This window comes from Ipomoea nil, unplaced genomic scaffold (assembly GCF_001879475.1).
Source record: "Ipomoea nil cultivar Tokyo-kokei standard unplaced genomic scaffold, Asagao_1.1 scaffold2928, whole genome shotgun sequence".
Lineage (NCBI taxonomy): Eukaryota > Viridiplantae > Streptophyta > Magnoliopsida > Solanales > Convolvulaceae > Ipomoea > Ipomoea nil.
The window spans coordinates 1,884,179-1,911,450 of NW_017619356.1; the positions used below are offsets into that span (position 1 = coordinate 1,884,179).

The following is a 27,272-nucleotide window of genomic DNA, read 5'->3' on the forward strand; positions in this document are numbered from 1 at the left end:
AAATTGTTAAATTATCTAGACCATTGATTAAGCAAATTTATATGGCTAGGATTAGTTCCTAGGTTCCTATCTAACAAAGGTTCCTACTTGAAGCTTCCCCTATATATATATATATATATATATATATATATATATATATATATATATATATAACTCTTAACCAAATAAGGTAATATTATATTACACAATTCAAATCAAATATATAAGATAATCTTACTTTATTAAAATCTCACATTAACTTCCTGAATGTAATTATTAATTGGATTAATCTAAAATTCTGTGAACGAAACGTCCCTAAATAGTTATATTAGCAGTTAACTCCACTATTGACTTCTAAATGGCACCATTTTCAAATGATTATAAATTCTCCATAATTTTCAAAGATATTTTGGCAGAAATTAAATGCAGTTTCCAGAACAAGAATCCATCAGTACAAGTGTTCACTTAAGCCCAATTATTTAACTTCTTTCATTTCCCCACTCAAACGCGGCTTCCCCTGTCTCTTTCGCCTTTTTCCCCCCTTTTAAGACTGCTCTCTCCCGTCCCCACTCTCCGGCGATTTTCTGTTCAATTCCTGGTGATTTTCTTTCTGCTACTACTCTTCGTTAGTTAATATCGTGTTTGGAACTTGATTATGTATCCTATTGTCTTCGATTTCGTGTGAATTGTATTTTTGCATTTTGCAGAAACTAGGAACAAAGAGAAACGGTTGAAATCGAAACGAACCTTCAATCGGCAATGATGATGACTCGGACGATCTCTGTTGTTCTTTTCTTCGCAATGCTGGCGCTACATCGGTCCCTGGCCGAAGATTCTCCGACGGCTTCACCAGCGCCGGCACCGGTAACCGGAACCGACGATTTCTCCCCGCCGGCTCCTGCGCCTACTCCAGATAGTCCCTCTAGGGCTCCTCCACAGGATGCTAGTTCTCCTCCGCCCTTAGATCTCGGCTCACCATCGCCGTCACCGGCGGATGCAAAGGCATACTCTCCGGCTTCGGATTCTCAAGTTGCGAAAGATGTGAGGCAGGTCAGTACGAGCGAGGAGAAGTCATCAGGCAGGGGAAAGAAGGTGGGAATAGCTGTCGGAGTCGTGGCCGGCGCGTGCGTCGCTGGACTGGGAGCGCTGGTTTACAAGAAGCGTCGGGATAATATCCGGCGATCTCAGTACGGACAAGACGCCCGCGGTTCATTGCTCTAAAATGCGTGCAGCTTTTGATCGTGTAGCCGTTCTGTAAGTCATCTATACACAAATCCTTTGCATTGATAGTTTGGTAGATTTGCCATTTCTATAGATATATGGTTGTGTGATTGTTCAGCGGGAGGAGGTAAAGATTGGTTCGATTCTTATCACTGTTAATTCTTGTTACCATAGTAATAATGTTGCCACGTAGAGGCCTCATGATTTTTCTTTTTTAAATATACATAGTATTTTTTTTCAAAGTTATCGAATTTATACAAGGAACTCTCTCAACAGTTATTAATTCAGTAGCACAATGCACATTTGATTGTGAATGTGAACTCTTTCATAAATGGCCAGATAGTGAATGTAGACTTTCTCATGAATAGCTATTAGTTTGAACTAAGTCATTCATTGTAAAAAAAAATCAAATTTTTTGTCTTTGCTTTTACTTTTCAGCTTAGATTGGCAGGCAAACTAAACAATGAATTAAATGTGATAAAAATTGAATAGTCATGCACTAAAATTAAAAATCTTGATAGTTAATGACCTAATTTGGGAGGGGTATTATAGTCTAGGAACAAGTGGAGAAAACTTTTTTATTTTTTAGAAGAAAAAAAAAAGTATCAAATTAGTCTACCTTTAGATCTCCTAATTGAAAATAACTTTACCTATCCAACATGTCATTGCTGATGAGACGTTGAGTATGTTAAGAGCAACTCTAATTGTGTTTTTTTGGAGGGCTTTTATGGTTTGTTAGAGGAGAGAGAATGCGAGTTGGAGAGGGATAGAATGGAGGAAAGAGAAATTTTTAGTTTTGTCGTATTTAAAAGTTTTTGAAGGATCTATGTGAAGAAAAAGAAAAACACAATAAAAAAAAACGGAGTCATTACCTCGAGGGTGAAGGAAATTCATATTGGATTCCAATTAGAAACAGATTTTGAATTGAGGCAAAAAAAGAAATAACTCCTTTCAGTTTGCCTTGTTATCTAAAAGCATAAAACTACTTTTTGTTTGCCTTGTTATTGTTTACAAAAAGTCAAACTCAGCTTTGCGTGTTGATATTTGTGTTGTGATTAATAATGATTTTGTGTTGATTTACAAATGATTAATGAATAATGTAAAAAAGATTACTAATTATTGGTTCATGAAAAATTACAGCTGAAGAATTTTTTTTTATTCATTATTCATACATCGAAATTATCTCATTAACTAAGTTAAGCGGTGGATTTCGCCGTACTCATTGTCAAAAATACGATATGTAAATGACCACTGATAAATCTTCTCAACGTTACACAATATAGCAATAGGTAGGATGAGTATGACGTTTTGCTCGACATTGAAGCATACAACACGGTCACATCCTTGTAAATGAAAATGAGCATATATTTGCTCCCACTGTTCGTCGTAGGATATTAATGTGTAGTCGAAGTAGAGTTCTAGGTACTTATCTCCAACTATGAATTTCAGTGGCCCATCCACTTTGACGGAGTCGCGGAGGAATTCACTCAATCGTTCACACTAGAATTCAGTAAGAGGATGTTAGCAAGTAATGGCATTGATTGAAAGATGCATTGATGTATATTCTTTTCTTACTGCAAAAAATGTACCGAAATGTTGGTCGTACTGCAGATCGGGCGTTGACATTGATAAACACTAATATATAAACCAATTAGTATTACTGTACGTAGAAAGAAAAATATAATATATAATTTATGCAGTATAAGTGTATTGTTACCTTGATCAAAACAAAGAGTATTTCTCCCCATGCCATATTGATTAAATTCCCTCTTCGGAGTGTAAGAGTCATAGGTATAGAAGTAAGTTTCGAAAATGAAGAAACTTGTATGTCGAAATAACATAATGTCTTCAGGAAATAAATTATTTTCCACGATGAAATTAGTAATTCTCGTGGTAAAGTGCATATCTTCGACGTAAACTTCTATCAATTTGCTATAATGCATGCCACAGAATTGCTTTTTTCATCAAATGTTGCATTAGATGGCGATGCATACAATTGGGAATTCTCTATTAACAAAAATATAGTAAATGTAAGAATGGTGAATGTATTATAACATTTAAATATATAAGATAAAAAAAAATAAATTACCATATGTAGATCAGATGTAACTTGAATAGTGAACCACGTAATAGCGCATGTGAACAAAGAAAATTGAATAAAATATATTGAATTTAAAATTCCGGTTACATATCAAGTATCAATGCGGTGTGGGTACAAGATCTCTGGATGGTCCTCTGATTCTTCAAATGATGCCTTAAACACTCCACCATTGAAGGGTCTCCGGGTTTCAAGTGGCTTGATCTCCAAAGAAGAACTTATATATTTGTTCTTCGTTGAAGGGCCTCCGGGTTCAAATGACTTGATCTTCAATGGAGGTTTAGATCAACAAGCATGATTGGATTGGAGGAGGGGCTTTTACTTTCAGAATCACATTTTTTTTATTGTGATCCCTGAATAAGCTTCAAAGCTTAAGATGTTTTTATTAATTTTTCCTAGGATGTGTGATTACATAGAAATGATAGCTCCTATTTATAGCTGTAGGATAGAAGAGTTTTGATAAGCTCAAACTCTTTTGATATTATCTAATTAAACAAATTAGATAATATTAATATTATCCAAATATATTCAAATAACTAGTATTAAAAATAATCAATATTTATGAAACTTTCAGTGTCAACAAATTCCCCCTCGAGACTTGCTTGTACACCACTTGAGAGCATATATCACTCGAAAGTATGTAGTGCAAGAAAGTCTCGACACTACAGTTAAAGATATAAGGTCGTTTCAACTCGTGCCAAGGATCCTTGAAAGATATGAGACCGTTTAAACTCGTGCGAAGGAGCCTTGAGAATAAGAAGCCATTTAAACTCGTGCCAAGGAGTATCATTTAGCTTTCTCCATTTCAAATTTCACACAGGGTTTGCCCTCATATCGGTTGAAAGTGCCTATGAAGAGATGAGGGGCAGAGTTGTCCCACTGGGCGTGCCAATTTGTGAACAAAGAAAATTGAATAAAATATAGAAATTCAAAATTTTGGTTACATATCAAGTATCAATGCGGTATGGGTACAAGATCTTTGGATGGTCCTCTGATTCTTCAATCGATGCCTTAAACACTCTACCATTGAAGGGCTTCCGGGTTTCAAGTGGCTTGATTTTCAAAGAAGGGCTTGTATATATAGCTTGTTCTTCTTGAAGGGCCTCAGGGTTCAAATGGCTTGATCTTCAATGGAGGTTTGGATCAACAGGCATGATTGGATTGGAGGAGGGGCTTTTACTTTGAAGATCACATTTTTATTGTGATCTCTGAATAAGCTTCATAGCTCCTATTTGTAGCTGTAGGATAGAAAAGTTTTGATAGGTTCAAACTCTTTTGATATTATCTAATTAACAAATTAGATAATATCAATATTATCCAAAATATTTCAAATATATTCAAATATAGTAATATTGATAATAATAATATTTATCAAATTTTCAATGTCAACAAATGAATTTGTGAGCAAAGAAAATTGAATAAAAAATAGAAATTCAAAATTCTGGTTACATGTCAAGTATCAATAAGGTGTGGGTACAAGATCTCTGGATGGTCCTTTGATTCTTCAATCGATGCCTTAAACACTCCACCAATGAAGGGGCTCCGGGTTTCAAGTGGCTTGATCTTCAAAGAAGGTCTTGTATATATAGCTTGTTCTTCTTGAAGGGCCTCTGGGTTCAAATCGCTTGATCTTCAATGGAGGTTTGGATCAACAGGCATGATTGGATTGGAGGATGGACTTTTACTTTGAAGATCACATTTTTATTGTGATCTTTGAATAAGCTTCAGAGTTTTTTCTATGATTTTTCCTAGGATCTGATTACATAGAAATGAGAGCTCTTATTTATAGCTGTAGGATAGAAGAGTTTTGATAGGTTCAAACTCTTTTGATATTATCTAATTAACAAATTAGATATATCAATATTATCCAAAATATTTTAAATATATTCTCTCTTTTTTGAATGCATTTTAAATATATTCAAATATACTAATATTGATAAATAATAATAGTTATCAAATTTTCAATGTCAACAAATGCCCCTTCGAGACTTGCTTGTACACCACTTGAGAGCATATATCACTCGAGAGTATGTAGTGCAAGGAAGTCTCGACACTACATTTAAAGATATAAGGTCGTTTCAACTCGTGCCAAAGAGCCTTGAAGGATATGAGACCGTTTAAACTCGTGCCAAAGAGCCTGAATTTAAGGTCGTTTTAACTCGTGCCAAGGAGTATCATTTAGCCTCTTCCATTTCAAATTTCATATGGGGTTTGCCCCCATACCGGTTGAAAGTGCCTATGAAGATATGAGAGGCATAGTTGTCCCACTGGGCATGCCAATTTGTGAACAAAGAAAATTGAATAAAATATTTTGAATTCAAAATTCCGGTTACATATCAAGTATCAATGTGGTGTGGGTACAAGATCTCTGGATGGTCCTCTGATTCTTCAATTGATGCCTTAAACACTCCACCATTGAAGGGCCTCCGGGTTTCAAGTGACTTGATCTCCAAAGAAGAACTTATATATTTGTTCTTCGTTGAAGGGCCTCCGGGTTCAAATGGCTTGATCTTCAATGGAGGTTTGGATCAACAAGCATGATTGGATTGGAGGAGGGGCTTTTACTTTCAGGATCACATTTTTTATTGTGATCCCTGAATAATCTTCAAAGCTTAGGATGTTTCTATGAATCTTTCCTAGGATGTGTGATTACATAGAAATGAGAGCTCCTATTTATAGCTGTAGGATAGAAGAGTTTTGATAAGCTCAAACTCTTTTGATATTATCTAATTAAACAAATTAGATAATATCAATATTATCCAAATATATTCAAATAACTAGTATTAAAAATAATCAGTATTTATGAAACTTTCAGTGTCAACAACGCATTGACTATTATCAGGGATATGTATTTGATTGTTGCAAGCTAGTAACAAAATGAAAAATGAAAATGATTGTAAGAGAACAAATGCGTAGTTAGATCGACATGAATAAGTTGACAAATACGAAATTACTTACGTGAAAAATAATTAATTTGTCATAGACGTTCAAATATGAGCATAACATATTGTTGTGCATCTTCCTTATTTGAAAAAGGCATTCGATCGGGAACGTGTACACCCAGCATTAGTAGATATCGACCCCATCCTTGAGTTGGATAAGATACGTGAGTATTGTTGTGTTTGGCGTCTACACGTGCAAACACAATTTCTCTTCTCGCAACGCTTATCGGGACATACTCTAGCATGTGACAGTACTGAGGAGTTATTGAATCTAGTATTTCAAAATCATCGAATAGATCCATTTTTTATATGCAAAGAGTTGAGTTAAACTTTTACGGAATGAGAAATATTCGAATAAATTTGTGAGGATGAAATCGAAGGAATGAGCAATGGTTGTGAAAACGGGCAGAGGTATATATAGAATAAATCATGGCCGAAGCATTTCGTTGTACACAGACCAATTGACATTTCCTCCCAATTATCATTTAAAAATTAAATGTAAAATATTAGAGAATTGTGACTGTATTATTTCTTTTTGGTAGACGAATTGTCTTTTCGAAATTTATTCGAAGATTTAATAAATCGTGGTGTCTGTTCTCAAATATTTAACAAATCTATAGTGTATAGTGTATCCAAAGATTTATTGAATCTAGAGATGTGTTCAAAGGTTTGTTGAGAAAAGGTGAGCCATAATACAGTTAGACTAGACTAAAGTTTCCCTACTCGCAGGCTGCAAGATTCCATACTCTGCACACACGGTATTGAACTCAACTTTCAATGTCCAACATAACAAGTACTTTGATAAGTACTTTGATGTCTTGTTATACTTTGAAAATAGCACATGGTATGTTTTAAGTTACCCCATAACAAGTCATTTAAAATGCCTTGTTTTATATATATATATATATATATATATATATATATATATATATATATATATATATATTCTTTTCTTTTTATTTTTCATTCAAATGTTTTAATTTTTTTCAAGTTCCGAATTAACGAAATAACATTACGAAGCATTGATTTTAAAAAATTCTCAATTATTTCATTCAAAATCCGTGTTTTTTATATGAAAGTTAAGAAAGAGAAAGTTGCAGTATAAATTTTTTTTGATATAGAATGTGATAATATTTATGTAAAATCTGTTACAAAATAATGTATACAAACTTAGATCCTATTGGTTATACAAAGTTGGACATTTTGAGAAAGTATGTGTTCGAGCTTGACAGTATTTACATTTCCCCGTCGTCCTAGTAGAAGTTCCAAAGTCCATTTCATTTGGAAAGCGACGTGTTTGTCGTTGTCCTGGATGAGTAGGACACCTCGCAAAAAGTGGTGGAAGACATGTCAAAGGAATTGTCCACTGGATATTTGTGTCTAGTGGAAAGAAATTATATTATCTTCATAGCACCTTTTGTAGTTATCGATAGAGTACACATTAGCCACGAACGAGTCAAAGTGTTCCCTACGATACTTACACACTGCAATGACATGTGGACATGGTAATCCATCGCTCTTCCACTTTCTGCATTTACACGTACGGTTCTGTAAGTGAACTTCGACATTTGGTGTTGAACCTTGGCCAGTGATGTTGTATGCTTTGCATTGATGAACGGAATCTCCTTTTGCTAACGGCAGTACCGGCTTCCCACACAAGGTCTTTTAAACGAGAACTTTTTAACCTGGTCATCATATTACTTCTAATGTGTCTCAAACAGAAGCGACGCTTCACCCGAGAACTTCGTAATTGAGGCAAGCTGTTAAATGCCACATCTATCCCGGCATGTCTATCCGAAATGATGCAAACTGAAAGAATACTGGAAAAGACATGCGTTGCAAGCAGATTGAGAAACCAAGTCCAGTTGTCTCCGTTTTTAGAATCAACAATGGAGTACGTCAACAGGTATATGTCCCTATTAGCGTTCCTTCCGACCGCTAATAGGAGATGACTTTTATACTTGCCGTAAAGGTGTGTACCGTCAACACTAATAAGAGGTAGGCAAAATTGTAAACCTTCGATCACTGATTTAAAAGCCCAGAAAGCATACAAAAAATGTCCAAACGGCGAACTGCTGTCGGATTTGTTGACTTTTATTTCAATAACCGTACCTGGATAATACTATAATTGAAAATATGTACTAAAACGAGCTTTTAGTGTAATAGCGGTGTCCCAGTAATATAATATCGGCGTCCCAGTGTTAAAAAAAAAAATATCAAACATAACAAGGATTTTTGAAATTCTTATTATGAATATAACGTAACAAGGATTTTTGAAATCGTTGTTATGTATATAACATTTTTGAAATTCTTGTTATGATATTTATGAACATTGTTATGAAATGTTACATGGTATGTATGAATTTGTACGAATTTGTACGAATTTGTAACATTTCATAAATCCCAGGCAGACCATAATATCTCACGGCATTTCTCCTCTTTGATCCATACATAACATGTTATTTTGAAATGTTACAAAATCGTACATGGCATAATATCGAACGTGTTATGATATTTACTGAGATCCATGTTATGAAATGCCATGTACGAATTTGTATAAACTTATTAAACATTAAGTTTAACGTAAGATATCATATAAAGTTTTTGAAAATGTATTTTCTAATTCTAAAATTTTTTTATTGCAGTTCGTGTTCACTCCTTACAATTCAGTTATGCACATTTTGCCCAATTATTGCAAGGATGGGCAACAAATCTGGACCTCAAAAGTACCGCTCATCTTTTTCTTTATTGTTGAGCATTACTTTCCTGACCGCTTCTGTAGAAAATTTGGTGGGTTTCAACACGTGATTACGCTAGTGGAATACCATGCTGACTTAGCTTGCACGCTATCGACGGACAGTCATCGAGGAAAGTAGTAGATTGGGCAAACAAACACTTAAATTATTTAGTTGCATGGTATGAGTGGGAACATAATCTCATCGAACTTCAAGTGCCGGCTGGTCAACGAACTGTGAGCGATGCCTACATATCTTGGTACCAACAATATGGCCGTCGCCAAATCGGTAATCCTGCACATATACAACATCAGGGTTATCAAGAGCAGTCCAACTTGTACGCTACATTGGTCAGTATGTGTTTTTTTTTCTAAATTCATAAGTTTATGCTTATTATGTTATGAATTTGATGTGTTTTATATTTTTATGACGTAGATTTATGAGGTGCGGAGGATGGGTATTAGAGGGAGACGCTCCCTTGATAGTGATAATCCCGATGAGGTGCTGCAAAATTTTCGTGAAATGACCGAAAGATGCGAGCAGCTTGTAGCGGCGTTCCAGTACTCATTTTCTAATGTTGTGCTTGCTGAAATTATAAACAATGCCCCTAACCCAGATGAACCGATTCAGGGTCGTCGTCGTGAGAGACGACGGCAAAGGCAAGGGGGCGGGGGGGAGGGGAGGGGCATGGTCGTAGACGAGGGCATGGAATGCAACCGCCTAATACAGGGGCACCTGTTGTTTTAAAAGAAGATGATGCTAGGGATGAGGACGAGGATGAGGGTACGGAGAATGAGGTTAGGAGGGACAATCTATTACCCGTTATGAGTAGTCCCTCTTTTGGCGCATTTGCAGGCCCTTCGAGTAGTTCGCAACGTGACCTTCAAATGACTAATATTGCATATAGTTGCGAAGGTACTACTAGCAGTCAAATTCCATCATTGTATTCCCAATTTGGGGAGTACTCACCATACACACAGTATGAGAATATTACATTCGCTGAACCTTCATTCCAGTATCAGAGTTTTACGACCCTGGCGAGTGCTGTGTACGATCCGACACAACAGGGGTCATCTTATCAACATGTCCATCCTCAAACTCAAAATTATGAACCTCGTCCCACGTGCAACCTAATGCCTTATGACCACCAAATAATGCAACTTCAAAGGGCAGAGCCCTCGAGTCAATGTGGTAACCAAGATCAAGAAAACCAACAAATGCTCTGTCGACCAACAAGAATGAGCCGGCCAACCAGGTGTGGAACTGGTTCACGACATTATACACACAGGTAATAATACATATATGCAATTTAACTTAGTTATATTTGTAGTGAATGTTGACTTTTAACATAAATTCTTTCACTTGCAGGGATCATTAAATATCATGGATGAATAATCATAATTCAAACATGTATTAATGACTGAGTTAGTGAGATCTGTTTGATGTATACAATATCATAAATTATTTTTTCAGCTGTAATTTTTTCAAAATAGTACATTATCATTATTAAATTATTATAATATTATAATATTATAATAATTATATCATTAATAATCAATCAATACAATTACATAATATAATTCATGAACCAATAATTAGTAATTATTGTTACATTATCCTTTAATCAGTTGTAAATCAAAACAAAATCATTAGTAATCACAACACAAATATCAACACGAAAAAATGACTTTGATTTTTTGAAAACAATAACAAGACAAACAAAAAGGAGTTTTATGCTTTTAGATAACAAGACAAACTGAAAGGAGTTATTCCTTCTTTTGTCACAATTCAAAATCTGATCCCAATTGAAATCCATTTTGATTTTTTGTCACCATCGGAGAAAGCACCCAAAAAAGGCATCAGGGGCACCCACTCGGCGCGTGCAATGCATGTGCAATCTGGGTGCATGAATTCATTTTTTTTTCTAACATCATTGCTCTCTACTCCTCTTCTTTGATGACTCTCTTCGTCCATCCAGATCTAGACATTCATGACTATTTTGTCATTTAATAGATAACCACCCGTTATCCATCAATAAAAACATTCACCAGTTGTTATCAATGGTTTTTTTAATCCTAAAATAAAACAAAAAATTGTATTCATAGGATCTATATAAGTATTAGGATGACATGTGTTAGCCTAGTCAACGCCATGTCAATGGTAACCTGCTGAATAATTAATGTTAGGGTCTAATTACACTATTTTGTTGATTTAAAAAACTTCATTAGAGTTTTTTTCATTAAGGAACTTGATAGGGATTGTTCTCAATCATACCGTACCATAACGAATACATGATCGGTACCGGGTCTACCCACCTTGTGGAGTCCTACCCGAGCTTGACCGACCTTTTTTTGCGCACTTGCCTGACTTGTATCCCCGACCATATTGGGTCGGGCCGAGCATTCGACCCGCAGTACTTAGAGATTTACAGATAGTTCTCTCAGCCAAATTCAGTAGCGGTGCGCGCGATGGAGTCAAGAATCTTTAAACACATGGAGTGACCAGTCAGGACTCCGACCTTACCCTGTGCATGTGTTCCACGTGCCGCACATGCCGGGAGATCGGCGCGTGTCCCCTCATGCCTCCTATAAATATCACATTAAATACGAGAGGCTAGGGGGATTGAGGGGGGGATTGAGGGGGGGCTTTTGGCACTTTCCACACACTTACCTTTAGCTTGTAAACCTCTGACCCACTGTCATGTAATTCGAGCGTAAAGACTTAAACCAACAAGCAGACTAGAGCAAGATCTCTGTACAATCCGACCCCCTTACCTTACAAATTTGTAGGAATCTTCGTATTTACAACATTAAAACCTAATTGTACTATTAATTAGATTTAGGGAGGCAATTTGATGCTTTTTCGTTTTTTAGAAGAATGTTTGAACAGTATTTGCAATTTCTATTTTAAAATGATTTTTCCGACCAATCAATCGTTACAAAGTACCTTAATTGAGTAAGAAAAAATTACTTGCATACTTGAGTAAAATAAAATGTTCTCAAGAGTCTAGACATTTGTCTAGTGAAAAAAAAAAAAAAAAAAAAAAAAAAAAAAAAAAAAAAAAAAAAAAAACTTACTTAATACTTGCTCACAACGATAAGATGGGGGTTTAATTCCTGCTGCAAACATTGGAGGTTTAGGTTTTGGTTATTCATTGTGCGCAAAAGTGTACAATTTTGTAATTTATCTTCTCATGGGTCTGGGTAAGTTTTTAGGTTTTAAAAGTAAATTTTTTTTTTTTTAAAAAAAAAGGTAAAGTAAAATGTTTGTCTAGGGTGACATAATTTAGAAGGCCACAAGTGTCTATTAAATACATAGGGTAGTACAATAAATGGATTTGCATGCAACTAAAATTCTATTTTTGATATACATTCACCAGAACTTTCGTTAGGAGCTATTCTCCTTGTCTCTTCCTTTGTGTTTTTGGTAAGGTTGCAAAAAACGTTAAGCGCCGATGGGGCGCTTAGGCACCGATTTTTTAATTTTATTTTTTAATTTTTTTTAATTTATTATTTTTTAAAAAATAAAATTTAAACTAAAAAATTTTAAAATTCAATAGTAAAACATAAGGTTTTTCTAATTTTTTCTTACAAATTATTGACGTAAGTGGTTGTAAAATCGTTTTGAATATTGTTGAAACCATCTAAATACATTAAAAAAATTAAAATAAAGAGCAAAAGAAGCATTTTTTGGAGAAATACGCAATTTGAAAAAAAAAATTGTCCAAAACGAACAACCAAGTCAAAAATTATGTCTTGCCAAAGTTTCTCACTTTTCAACACAAAAAAAAAAAAAAAAAAAAAAAAAAAAAAAAAATCGGCCGGTTCAGCCGGCTAGGCGGTCTAGGCAGCCGCCTAGCCGCCCAGCTGCGGAGGAGGCCGATTCCGGCCGAATCGTCCGTGGCCGGGCAGTGCCTAAGCGCGATTTTTGCAACACTGATTTTTGGGGGCGCCGACAAATACAAATTTGAGTAGCCTTCATTGGTAATTAAAGGTGGACATAGGAGAGGAGAAGAATGTGGACTTATAAATACTACATTTACTCCTTTTTTTTTTAATACGGTTAACTCTATTACAATAGAGTATCATACTTTCTCAACCTACTGAAACATAGAGTCAATAGCACCTCCACTGAGAATCCACAACCTCCCATGTGGAAGTTCAACTTGGTGTCATTGGACCACAAGGTTCTTGGTACTCTTTTTCTTTAAATTTATTTAATTGTTTACTTGTTACGTGGGCTGGTATGTGCGTACCATGTAAGCTGTCTGAACATTTCACAACTTTCTCTTTCTTGTTATATCAACACATGAAACGATGTTGATATAGTAAGTAAGAAGTCTCACTTAAAATTTATTTATAACGACATGATGAACATTTAATTCTTACATGACATTGGAACTTTGGGTTAAACTATTTTGCAAAAAATTGAGATTAAGGATCTGTTTGAACACTTGAAAAATGTTTTTCAAAAAATAATTTACAGAATTTTAGAAAACTATATTTTTTTGTTTGGATGAAAGTTAAGAAACTATATTTTTCTGTTTGGTTCATTTTCTTGAAAATGAAATATTATTTGCTATAATAATAATAATAATAATAATAATAATAATAATAATAATAATAATAATAATAATAATATGTGGTGGTGTGGTGTTAGTGATGGTGGTGTTGGTGACGGTGGTGTTGATGACAGTGGTGGTAGTGGTTGTGATGGTGTTTGTGGTAATGGTGGACTGATGGTGGTGGTGGTGGTGGTAGCAGTAGTGGTGGTGTTGTGGTATTGGTGGCGTGGCAGTGTGGTGGTCGTCATGTGGTAGTGGTGGTGGTCGTCATGTGGTAGTGGTGGTGGTGATGCTGTGATAGTGTTGGTGTGGTGGTAGTGATTGTCGTGGTGGTTTGATGGTCGTAATGGTGATAATAATAATAATAACGTAGAAACTAACGTAGAAATATCTTCCAATTAAAAAATTAGGAATACATTTTTCGCTAAATTGAACATTTTTTCCATTGACCAAAATGAATATTTTCTTTTGACATCATTTTTCTTGAGTATCCAAACATTAAAAAATTGAGAAAAGTCCATTTTCGGGTTTTCAAACCAACCCAAAATTCTAACCAAAAAGATTGAAAGTTGGACGGTAAACTCGGCCAAAAGATGACTACCGAAGAGCCCGGCACGCACAATCCTATCCTATCCGAGTCCAGACAAAGGCCTTAAAAGAGAAATGAAAGGAGATTTTTAGCATTTTTCCTTTTCATTACAGGAAAAGGCAATGATTAGTAATGTGGCAGAAAGATAGTTGTATGCTTGCATGGCCCAGATAGTTTGTCCTCTAGCACTAGCACTAGCACTAGCAGCATTCACGCTTGGTCTGTGGGGTAATGACTACCACAATTGATGGAATGTGTTATCCCATTTTCTCTTAACAAACCACTACAACAATGAAGAAAGTAATAATATCATTCGACAATGCAGTAAAGTTCAGTTCAAATCCTTCACTTCCCTTATATTAGACGTACCAAAAAAGAATGATTTCACAATGATGAGTGTACAAGAAACTAGATGATCAGCAACATTGTCAGATTCACCCATGCTCTCATCCATCATCCTAAATCTCAGGTTTACACATGAATCTTGTATCAGGCACATCAGCGTCCCTTTATGCATCTCAATCAACACACGAATAAACTCACTGCACTCCACTTCCATCGTCTAACAAAGAGTGTTTTTGGAGGATGGCAACAGTCTCTTCCTCGGCACTGACACAACAGCACAAACTCTTCAGCATTATGCACTTTCTTCATAAAACTTAGAGACTTTTTATGTATAGACCGTGTATTCTGTAAGCAACACAGTGAATCTTCTATGCATAGGAAGCCTTCGGCTACCATATTTTCTGGTCTAATCATTTGTTTATTTACAGACACAAACATTGTTTTTAAGGCAGACTTTCAAGGCCAGGTGCCACTGACCACCTAGTCGCCTAGGCGATGAGAATATATATATCAATTCATAATTTAGCATTTTAGCATATATACATATTCTCAAATCCCAACAATACGTAAACTAAATTATGCAATAATTTAGCATTTCTAGCATTGGTCTTTAGATTTAGCCTTCATTTTAGGATCCGTTGATGGATCATAATTGGGGTTATTTTCATTCTCAGCCATAACCTGTCATAAAACAAAGTAAACAACCACTAAGGTGAGGCTGGGAGGGGGGAGTCAGTGTCTCAAGCTCTCAACTACGTAATTGTATTAGTAGGGTTTTTTTTTTCTTTTAAGGTGAGGCGACCGGTCTCCACCGACCAGACGCCGACACAAACCAGTTGGTTTGAAGACTAGTGTAAAGTAAAGAATTTATTTGTAAGTTCGAGGGCAAGTTCATGACGGCACAAGTCTTTTATATTGTTAATTGGTAAGTTAATTACTCTAAACCTATATTCAATCAAACCTGAACTTAATAATAATAATAATCCCAAATTATATGCATACCTCCCAGGTCTTAAGATCTTGTACTTTCCTTGCTTAGTGAGATCCACCACCGTTGATCCTGCTCGCCCAGCTGGAAGTACACCACCATCATAGATGTAGGCACAGTGGCTCCAGAGGTTCTCAAAATCTCTGATGTTGATGCTACTGGGCTGTCCGCTAAGGTTTGCACTGGTAAGTGCAAGTGCACTTCCAGAATGCCGGGCAATAACTCTAATAAATGTATTATCGGGCACTCGAACCCCTATGCTCTCAAGTCCGGGGTTTAAAGACTTCTCAAGGATACTTGACTCACCTGCAAAATATTGAGAAAGTTAAAATTTTGGGTACAAGTACCTTCTGCTAGAATTACCAAACTAAACAACATGACAAGGTACAAACCTCGTCTTAGCACGACAGTTACAGGACCAGGAAGGAGACAATCAAGCAAGCCATGAGGTAAATGATCAGTGATGGCGTATTTTTGTATGTCTTCAACATCACCAACACAAATTGCCAGGGGATTTGTATATTTACGACCTTTGATATCATATATACGGTTAACGGCCTCAGCAGAACTGTAATACCATACAGTACGAAAATGAATCATGAAATATATCATGTATGTATAACAAACTTGATGAAGAAAAGCAATATACAATTTATTCAACACTATTTAGTAAGAAATAAATTAATGTGCACAAGGCCACGAGTTCAAATCCCAGCCTTCTTGGTTTGAGCCGGTCAGCTATGGACAACCTAGATTGGTTAACCTCCTTGTGGTCCTTTGCCAGCTAAGATCACAACGCGGAGTTTACCCATGTACACTCTCGAGTAGTGGTTGCGGGTTTCCCTTGTCACCCCAAAAATAAATTAATGTGCCCTCAATCTGGTTTCTTGCATATAGCATTATTTAATGGCTAAAAGATCAAATTAGCCCTTAAGGTTTGCAAAATCTGTCAATTTGCAAAAAAAAAAAAAAAAAAAAAAAAAAAAAATTCAAAGATCTGATCAAATCACCCAGATTTTAACAGAATTCTTTAACTCTGTTAAACATAGATGACATGTTTGAGCATTTAGACATGTCACTGGGTGAATCCAAATTAATAATTTTGAAAGCAGAAATTAACCCCCAGGAAAAAAACAATCTCGGTAGCTCTCTCCCCTCATTTCTATGTCACCGCCCCAATATAAACAGTAAATTCTTACTGTACATCTATCAAACATTATCCTACACATGTAAGCTATCATTATTGTAATTAAAAAGTGTAATCATTCAATTACTTAATTTCACTTATGCAAAACAAACATGATAGCTTGAAATCACCAAGGACTAAATCGTCAAGGAACTGCTTCTACTTCAAGTGCCAAAGAAATAGTTATAGACTAGACACTGAAGATCCCATTTGGGAACTAGAAATCCCAATCCAAAGAAGTTTCTGAAATCTGAATTCAATACCCAACTTAAGAGAAACAATAGTAAAAGGACTTATTCAACTTTCACTCTTTATAATACTTTATGGGTATACCTATATCATTGAATGCTCTAACCATATTATTGCAGTAACACCCCACTTTCCTTCTTGTACTTAACATTGAACATCAAAAATGAAAAAATGCACATACAAAAAATACAAAAGAGCTGAACCTAACTGACTGAGCATTCCAAAACAGAAAACACAATGCACACATAAACAAATCAATGGAGGTAAAAAGTTCCCAAATAAAGAAGACAACTCCAAAAGCAAATTTTCTATTAACAGGGCTATAACATACAAAAGGAAGTTAAAAAAAACAGGTCAACTTTGGAAGGAGAGGAGTGGCATTTACCAAGCGTCACAAGCAAAGCCATAGAGCGTGTCGGTGGGGACAGCAATAACATTCCCAGACTTGATAGCTTCAATTGCAGCTTCAGCATAATCCTCTGTTGCTGGTTGCACCATTCCCATCCTATTAGTCTCCACTCTCAAATCCATCTTGGTTTTCACACTAACCCCAACCAAGCTCCTCCTCTTGCGCTGCCCCAATTTCACAAACCCAAACTTCCCAATCACCCCTGAAGAGTGAAGACCCACATATACATACAAGAATCTTCAGTACAAACAAATAAGCATATATCCAGGATGCTATATTTTCAAGTTAAAAGTATTATACGAGAGAGTGGTAGAACCTGGGGAAGGGAGGATGAAGGGGCTGAAGAGGGGCAGCCACTGGGCAATTCTTATGTTTTTAGGGGTGATGTACATCAGCAAACTCTGCTTTCTTCTGAGAAGATATTGACATGCACATTCAAAAACAAGTCTATGCCCTATTTTGTTGGAAGATACTAAATAATGATGCTTTATTTACAAGGAATCAAATAATTTACCGTAAATACGTTGAAATTAAAGACAGAAAAAGGGTTTGAGAGGTTCTGCTGCTTTAGGTCACAAACAGAGTTGTCAGAATGGACCTGTGGGGCGATCCAATTCCAACCCACAACCCGCCATAAGGCACGATTTTGCAGGCGGGGCAGGCTGAGAAAACCTCAAATCAACCCAACCCACCTTGGGCTGCAGGTTGGGTGGGCCAGCCCTCCAATAATTTTTAAAAATAATAATAATAAATAAATAAATAAAATAGCCATCTATCATTTATCTTCAAAGACAGATGTGCTCACTAATCATAAGATGTCTGGAAATAAACTGCATATCAGCAACAAAACCATAGACACTGTCAAATAAAGAAACAACTAAACTTTTTGAACTGTTGGTTTCCATTCCCTCTAAGTCTCTAACTGCAGGTGTTCAATCATCAGGCAAAAAATATATGACACTTACACAACAACTAAAAAGGTCCTCTCAAAGCAAACTTTTGGGGATTCAACTCAGAATCCTGTTACTATGAAATCCAGTAAATTAATGGTCATGCATGCCTGCATGGCATAGCTTGTGTTGTAGACTGTAGATGACTCGAACAGTCAAGGGGTCATTTTTAATTACCCCATACTACATTTAAGCAATCCCTTTTAGCTTTCTCACCAATAAGTTATGGACACCACAAACAAATATTTCTTATGCATCTCACAGAAAGTATTTACAACTCAACCAACATAAATAAAGCAAAAGAGTGATATTTTGTTGGGATGGAAGTGCAAGATAGAGATATAGGGAGATGAAAATAGTGTAAGGGCAAGCAAAAGAAGTTCAAGCAAACAACATCACATATAAACAGAGACAAACATACTAAAATTAACACCCATAATTTCAATTGTATAGACATTAGTTAGCATTTGATTAAATAACTATATCCCATGCCCTGAACAGAAATCTAGTTTAAGATTTAGAACAATTTTTATCATTAGAAAAGCTAATTATAGTCATTTACTCATCTACCTTGCAGGCTGCGTCTCTACGACTCTGCGAGGGTGACGAGGCTATGTCGCTGGGCAGCTGGGTGCTGGCAGAGTGGCAGCCTGCGCCACTAGAGTGCTGGACGGACTGATTTTGAAGGCGGGCGCTTGCAGGCGGTTTTCCTGGAAGTCTGGAACTGGGAGGATTTTGGTGGTCGACATACTAGGGAGCTTCGCTGGAAGCTAGGGCAAAATATATAATACAAATTGGTACACATTATAAAATTCACCACTTATAAATGTTTATTTTTAATGTATTAAATTAATTTTTAATGCATTATAAATATATATATACTTTTAGGTATTATATTAAAAATAATATTATATTAAAATAAATCTGCCGTACAATAAAAATAATCATTTAAAAAATAACATAAAATATATTAAAAATAAAATTTCTATTTCTATATAATAAAAATGAACATGTATATTAGTGATCCACCTCACTATATAAATAATGATTCACGGTATAATGATTGAAGTTAAGCCAATACATTAAGGTGAATGAGAGACACCAACCATCTTTGTTTGACAACAACACCCGCTAAGACTATCTCCAATCAACACAGCAAAATGCTAAAATGGTGTGCTTTTTGACGCAAAATCTCTGCAAGGTACACGATATTGCGGCAAAATTTTGTCGTTTCATGAATAGTGCAGCGCCATATACGCTGCACTATTCATGAAACGCCATTTTTGTGCAATAATTTGTTTTCCATTTTGCCCCTCTTTTGTTCTTGGCATAGTTATCATGGCGTCGCCTAGGCGACGCCTTGGCGTCCTGTCGGTGGAGACAGGACGCCTGGAGGCTTCGCCTCGCCTGAAAATGGTGAGGCGAGCTCCGGCGTCGCCTAGGCATCCCAGAAGACGCCAAGGACGCCGATTCGGCGTCCAAACCCATAAACCCTACCCATTTTTAACTTTATTTTTTTTAAAAAAAATGGTATCACTGTGTCGGCGACTCGAACTGATAGAGAAGAAGAAAGCCAACCCAGTGACCCACAGCCACCGTCGTCGCCGTCCCACCGGCGTCGCCCTCCCACTGCAGTGGGTCGTCATCGGTGCTTCTTTCTTCGTCTTTTCTCTTCTTCTTTCTTCTCCCACCGCCGTCGTCGACTACCATTCTTGATTTTTTTTCTTCCTTTTCCTTCTTTCTTTCTTCTTGGCTTCATCGTTTTCAGACTTATTTACTTTATATTTACTTTATTACTCCTAGAAAGTTGTAGCCTTGAGAAAAGGAATAGTTTTCTGCTTCAGTTTGTAAATGAAAGCTACTGCAGCTACAACTTCCTAGAGTATATAATAAATAAGGCTGCCTATTTCCAACAAATATATATATATATATATATATATATATATATATATATATATAATTAATTAATTCTTCCCAATATATATTCTCATAATAATAATAATAATAATAATAATAATATTATTATTACTATTATTATATATTACTCATCGTCTAGGCGGGCGCCTAGTCGCCTAGGCGACAAGGCGGTCGGGGAGCGCCGCGACTTAAAAGGGCGCCGTGATAACTATGGTTCTTGGTCTTTTTTAATAATTCCTTCTGTATCTTTATATATATATATATATATATATATATATATATATATATATATATATATATATATTGTTAAATATTTAAACATAAATTATATATTATTAAAAATAAATTATATCATTTGAAATATCTCATCAAGACATTTAAAATAAGACTAATATTGAATATAATTCAATTAAAAATTAAATTACATAACATAATTAAAGTTGTAATTTATTAACACATCCAATTAAAGTGCAGAATTACAACTATATGTTATATTAAAATAATAAAAGTATAAATATAAACTTTTAATTTATGAGAATATAAATTATTTTAGTGTATGAATAAAATTTGGTGTAAATGGGTTGGAGATGAAAAATATTTGGTGTAAGAATATGTTGAGAATATTTCTTTTAGTGCAGAATTTGGTATTTTTGGTTGGAGATGGCCTATAATAGCCTTCATTCGAGAATACCATAGCCATGACTGTTTCGTAAACAATGTTTAAATTTGAATCTTCAAATGAAAAACTGAAGGGGGTCCAAGACTACCGTCATCTTAGAATTGAAAAAGATAATAATGGTTTCCATTAAAAAAAAAAAAAAATCATAGCAGTTTGACCATAATTGTGCAAGCGGTAACTAGTAAAATGTAAAGCCAAGTTAGGACACAACTCGGCAAATCTAAACCATTTTGACAACTATAGCTAAAAAAAAAAAAAAAAAAAAAGGCGGGGGGCGGGGGAGGGGGGAGGTTGGAATTAGGGATATCATTTGTCAAAATTTGTGACTCTACATACTGTTTTGGTTGCCATAGTTTGTCCCCTAACATTCACGTTTGGTCTATGGGGTATTATTGATTTATTGGTATTAACAATTGGTTTGTGGGGTATTAACAAGGACAATTGATGGAATTTGTGTAATCCCATTTTCTCTTCACAAACTACAATAATTGATGGTTTTGTCGAGTTCGAGTCCATCATAAACTGAGTATGAAAGTCTAGAATGAGGATAGGAAAATATTAGTTTTATTGTTTGGTCAAATATTGGTGTTCTTGTTAGAAGTCAGGATTAGTGACCAACAGGCTAAGATGTATTGTAAGGACCAATGGATGATGTCTTAAAAGGAAATAAGGGTGCTTATTTATAATGTAGAGGACTAGAGACCCTTCATATGCTCGACAAATGTACGACTCTAGGTTGCCTTCATTCTTGGTTATACATGTGTCCCCTCAATACTTGGATGCCAGCGATCTTCACACGGGTAAATAAAACATCCTACCTTCTAGCACATGATATCTTGAGTGGCTTGGGTGGTTGGTTGCTTGTGTTGTCACCCATAAGGTATAGGTCCGAATTCTGCTAGCTACACCTCTTTAATTTAGCATTATACCCCTGCTTAGCAATAAAAATGGACCCCCCTTAGGTCAAGACTTTCCTAATAAAATGGGCCCGGGTCCCATGGCCCCATCAATAACAATGAAGAAAGTAATAATACAAGAAAAATCACTTTCACATTGAATTTTTTTCTGCCATTTTTTTATTAGAAACCTCAACTAATTAAAAATAGTAAGTTTGTCGCAACTAGCAATCTTAAGGGATATTGAATTCTTGATTTGTAACTAATCTTATGTAACTATTTAAGTAATTGACCAATGTTGTCAAAGCGCTACCTAGGCGTCTGGGCATCGTCTTGGACGTCTAGCCCGGGTCTAACCCAGTTTTTTTTTTAAGGTTGTCAAATAAAACTGAACGCTCTCCTATTAGTAGGGACTCAACTTGTTTTCTCCAAATTGGAAAATTGGATGAGGTGAGTTTAATTGGGAAGTGGGTTGGGGCATAGAGTTGGATGATAGTTGTTTGAGGTGTTGCTTGAGGTGTAGCAGCCATGAGAAGTTAGAAGAGAGGAAAACATAGTAAAACAAAAAAAAAAAAAAACAAAAAAAAAATGAATTTGTTTGACCAGTGAATAATAAACATGAGAACAGATAAAAAAAAAGGACAGAAAGAGTATCATTTATCTTCAAAGATAAATGCTACGTTGCTCTAATGCTCTCTAATCACAATGTCTGAAAATTAATTGTATATCAACAACGAAAACATAGACACTGTAAAGAAAAAAAAACAAACAAACAAACAAACAAACAAAAACAAAAAAAAAAAAAAAACAAACAAACAACTAAAATTGTTGAACTATTGGATTGCATTCCCTCTAATTGCCCACCTTCAATCATCACATGAAAAATATCTGACACTTTTACTGCAACTAAAAATGTTCTCTGAAAGCAAACTTTTGTGGATTCAACACTGAATCCTCTTACTATGAAATCCAGATATCCAATAAATTAATGGTCATGCATATATCCCTGCATGGCTTAATTAGCTTGTGTTGTAAACTAGACTATAGACATCACTCGAACAGTCAAGGGTCATTTTTAACTACCCAGCAATCCTTTTTAGCTTTCTCACCAATAAGTTATGGACACAACACAAATGTTTCTTATGCATCTCACAGAACATATCTACAACACAAATGTTTCCTTGTGCATCTAACATATTTCGCTAATGCAACACATTTAGGGGTATGACGTGACAAAGTAGAAGTAGTAGTTTTAGCTCTTTTTAGGCTTAGGTTCTCCTTGTTCTATAGGAAGTGTATGTTCTTCAGAATTAAGCAATTCGAAGTTTAACTCTATTTCGCTATCATTACCAAAAGCACTGCCAATATAGTTGACACTAGGAGATGCCATTATGCTGCACAAAGGTTATCACTAACAAAATTATCACTGTTCACGGAATCACTAACAATTAACAAAATTATCAGTTTATCACTGTTCACAGAATCATGAACAATTAACAAAATTATCGTTGTTCACAGAATCATTAACAATTAACAGGTAACATTTAACATTATGTTCACAGAATCACAATTCAAGTGTTCAACACTTCAACATTATGTTCACAGTTCACAGAATCACAAAGCTTAGTTACTAAAATTGTTTAGTGAGAATGTAAGAGGGAGAAGGAGTGAAGGACGAACCACAGTAGCCAGTAGCGAGAGAGGCCGGAGCTGGCCGCGCGCGGGGAGCAGGTCGCCGTCGGAGACTTGGAGTTCGCAGTCGCAGCAGACCGGGAGAATTGGAGAAGGCCAAACCAAACTGGAGAACTGGAGTTCGCAGTCGCTGGTCGGAGCCTCGGAGGTCGCCGGTCTTCCGTCTTCGCTTCGTGCCTTCGGCCTTCGCGTTCGCACTTCGCTGAGAGTAGTCGAGAAGAGAGCCAGACAGTGAGAGACAGTCAGACGGAGAGATTAGGCGATTAGCTGATTATGTCTTCTTTAGAGTTTTTTGCACTTTTGGTCCCACGACTATAGTGACACTTGCAGAATTGATCCACGACTTTTGAATCTTGCAATTTTAGTCCACGACTATTGATTTTTTTGCAAATATGATCCTTCCGGCCACTTTTCTGTCAAAATTTCACCCAAAAAAAAAATTATTAATTTTTACCTGATGTCTTCGGATGATCCGGCAGACGTGCTGAGGACCATTTTAACCCGGCTAAAAATTGAGAATTTTTTTTCCGGTGAAATTTTGACGGAAAAATGACCGGAAGGACCATTTTTGCAAAAAAATCAATAATCGTGGACTAAAATTGCAAGGTTCAAAAGTCGTGGATCAATTCTGCCAGTGCCACTATAGTCGTGGGACCAAAAGTGCAAAAAACTCGTCTTCTTTAGGGATTGTGTGATTTGTGTCGACTACTCGACTTTACTGTTAAAAAAATAATAATAAATAAATAAATAATAAACCGGCCCGGATAATCCGCGGGTTACCCCGGACTCAAACCGTTTAACTCAGATAAAATTAGGGTAAAACAGGCTGGGTTGAGATTTTCAGAATAGTTATGCTGTGCATCAGAATGCACTATGCATGGTGCATACGGATGCAAAAACGACGTCGTTTTATTAAAAACTGTTGGAAAAAGTACTTGTAATCTGTAATACACTTGACATACAACAATAATACAGAATACAACAGGGAACAAAAACTGGATCATTTGCTATCTTCAGGCGCGTGTAATCACTTTCCTATACGCTTTAAATTTCCCTCAATAAAAGCAACAAGGTTCAAGATTTAATCTTATGGGATACAAGAAGATGAATGAAATTCTCAAGTTGCTTTGTTTGAGAATTTCCTGTAGAGATGTAAGCATGTGAAGTATCTTGGTTTCCTGCAAAATAATTGCTTGTAAAATTCATATGTAAAATTGTCTATCACTTTCAGATGTTTCTCCAATATATTTATAGATGAAAAATATATCTGTTTGGAGAAGTTACATGGAAGTTACTGTGATTTAAAACTCAACTTCCATAAGATAAGATATATCCTGATTGATATATCTATCACTGGAGAAATAATAAAATTATTTTGAGTACTGTATGCAAAATTATATACATATACATATATATATATATATATATATATATATATATATATATATATATATATATATATATATATTACGCATGAAAACATGCAAAGAATAAATATAAATAATATCCATATATGTAGTTCAATAATCTCAAGCATACAGCTACATATATCAAGCATGTTAAGTGTAACTTTGAAGCATATAGCTTCAAAATGCATAAATAGAAGAGCATATTCCAAGCACGTTAAGTACATATTCCAAGCACGTTAAATGTAGTTTTGAAGCATATAGCTTCAAAATTCCCCAAAACCTTACGCATGAAAATATCCAAACATGCATTAATACTCTCAAGCATATTAGCTATAACTCTCAAGCATATTAGCTATATATCACAAGCATATAGCTATATACTCTCAAGCATATTAACTATATACATTTCTCCCAGTATTTTAATTAACTTTCTACCAAACTAAAATAATATTTACAACTCCACAACTCCAAATATTATTTAAGCTTTCATGGTAGTTCATCTGAAACATTAATCTCCATTACTATATAAAATTTCAACATTCCTCCTCCATTTATATAGTAAAGACTAATACTTTACCAAGATAAATCCAAAACTCATGCATAAATGAAAGTGTCTTAGAGATTGAACTTTCACATAGTATTATATGCGTTACATTAATTCGGATTGCAGTGATGGACGAACCTTGAATCACGCAGTCACTTTGAAAAAACATAGATATAACACACACAAGTTTTACAGTCATTACAACTCACTGTAACTTGACACTATTATGGCCATGTTTCCGTATCCATTAATGAACACGTACCAAGTAAAGCTCAAACTTGTTTGAAGCGGCCACACTTCATGCTCACAGAGGCTAATCTTTTATATCATGCACTGCATCTTGCATTTTTTCAAAAGATCAGTTAAGAGTAAAAACTCATCCCTACAACAATGCAGAACCAAGCATCACCTTTTCTTTGGATACAATTTTAATTAAACTTTTGATGGTTGCAAATCACAAAATGAAGTACTCATCTACATTGAACTCAAGGTCTAACGTAATAAGTTAGACGTGAGTTGAGCTTTCCTTCACTTGCAATTTTAATTTAGGCTTTCCGTATCCCTTCCGATGAACCGTGTCCCTTGCAAGGACTCTTGCAAACGGATCCGTTAAAACCGGGACTGTACCAAGTCCAATGCTACAACACTATTACCTAGGATTTTCAACATAGCTAAATCTCAAGCCCATGTGCCTTCACTTGCCATTATAAACACTTGTTTATATGATATGGCCAGTGTAGTAGCATTGTCATAATGTACTAAAATGGTGACATCGGTTTTGGCCAAACCGGAATCTAAATAATTAAATTCCTTAGCCAATAAAATTCTTTTATGTCAAAGCCAACACAAGAAATTCATATGCCGTAGTTGAAAAAGCAACTTTGCTTTTAGAACCCATAAAACAACACCTCTTCCAAGTAGAAATATCCATCTATTAAATGAGGAACAAGTTTCATGATTACACATTCAACTGGCATTAGAATATCTTTTCAGGATGAAAATTTCTATTAAATATACTAAACCATAATTAATGGTTTTACTCAAGTATATCAAAATTCCTTTTAATCTCATCCACTTAGCCAACTGAACATGATGATAGATAGAATTTTAATATCCTATTAATGAACTGGTGAAATAAAATATTTAATTGATTATAACCGGAACCCACTTAATAGGTTCCTAATCAATAAATATTTATATCCTGCAAATTCTACAACCAAGAATTTCAATCATCATGTTGAACTTATTAGCAGTGAGTGTGAGTATTATTATTATTAATTGTATTTAATTTATATAACCTATGCTAGTTTTCTATGGCTAGAATAAGTCTACTGTCTGTATCCTATTAGATAGGAGTAGTTAGAAGTAGACTGAGATATACTCTCGTGTAATTCTATTTGTTGGTTAATTGAATTGAATCTCTGAGTTCTCATCTGGTATCAGCCTAAACACGATCCTCCACCACCCAAACGTTTCCCCCCTCCCTACCCATGTCGTCTAATTCCTCCGACCGTACCCCCTCTGCCGCCGGCGGGCCATCTCCGGCAAGTTTCAACCCCCTCGCCGGAGCTCACCATTTTATTTCTATGAAACTAACCTCTAGGAATTTCCTATTTTGGAGAACTCAGTTATTACCATTCCTTAGAGGTCAAGATTTAATTGGTTTTGTGGATGGAACCAACCCATGCCCGCCCGCCACGCTCACCACCGTGTCTAGCGATTCCGACACTGGCACCACGACCACGACTACCGTTCCCAATCCGGCGTACAAGTCGTGGACGCTACAGGATCAATCGATCCTTTCATTGTTGATATCCTCGATGTCGGACGAGGTTTTACATCTCGCGGTTGGCCGGGATACCGCCGCTGATGTTTGGAGA

At 35.7% G+C, this 27,272-nt stretch overlaps 2 protein-coding genes across 6 annotated transcripts; one reads left to right on the forward strand and one right to left on the reverse strand.

Annotated features, from left to right (window-relative positions):
- Window positions 1–411: 411 nt before the first annotated feature.
- On the forward strand, window positions 412–1,514 carry LOC109162237 (vegetative cell wall protein gp1-like). Of its 2 annotated transcripts, none has more exons than XM_019310959.1 (2): window positions 412–604; window positions 687–1,514. In XM_019310959.1, the coding sequence occupies exon 2, from the start codon at window positions 739–741 to the stop codon at window positions 1,198–1,200; it is 462 nt and encodes a 153-aa protein (XP_019166504.1). In that variant the 5' UTR covers window positions 412–604; window positions 687–738; the 3' UTR covers window positions 1,201–1,514. The 2 variants fall into 2 exon arrangements, with proteins under 2 accessions (XP_019166504.1, XP_019166503.1); XM_019310958.1 differs by having other exon boundaries at window positions 412–577.
- A 12,944-nt stretch (window positions 1,515–14,458) lies between these two features.
- LOC109162300 (yrdC domain-containing protein, mitochondrial-like) lies at window positions 14,459–23,685 on the reverse strand. 4 transcript variants are annotated; one of them, XM_019311012.1, is made up of 7 exons: window positions 23,428–23,682; window positions 18,826–19,025; window positions 17,622–17,716; window positions 17,282–17,507; window positions 15,854–16,029; window positions 15,476–15,767; window positions 14,459–14,737 (listed from the first exon to the last, which is right to left on the reverse strand). In XM_019311012.1, the coding sequence occupies exons 3-7, from the start codon at window positions 17,695–17,697 to the stop codon at window positions 14,668–14,670; spliced, it is 840 nt and encodes a 279-aa protein (XP_019166557.1). In that variant the 5' UTR covers window positions 17,698–17,716; window positions 18,826–19,025; window positions 23,428–23,682; the 3' UTR covers window positions 14,459–14,667. The 4 variants fall into 4 exon arrangements, with proteins under 4 accessions (XP_019166557.1, XP_019166559.1, XP_019166561.1 ...); XM_019311015.1 differs by lacking the exon at window positions 14,459–14,737 and adding an exon at window positions 15,059–15,154 and having other exon boundaries at window positions 23,428–23,685; XM_019311014.1 differs by lacking the exon at window positions 18,826–19,025.
- Window positions 23,686–27,272: the final 3,587 nt, after the last annotated feature.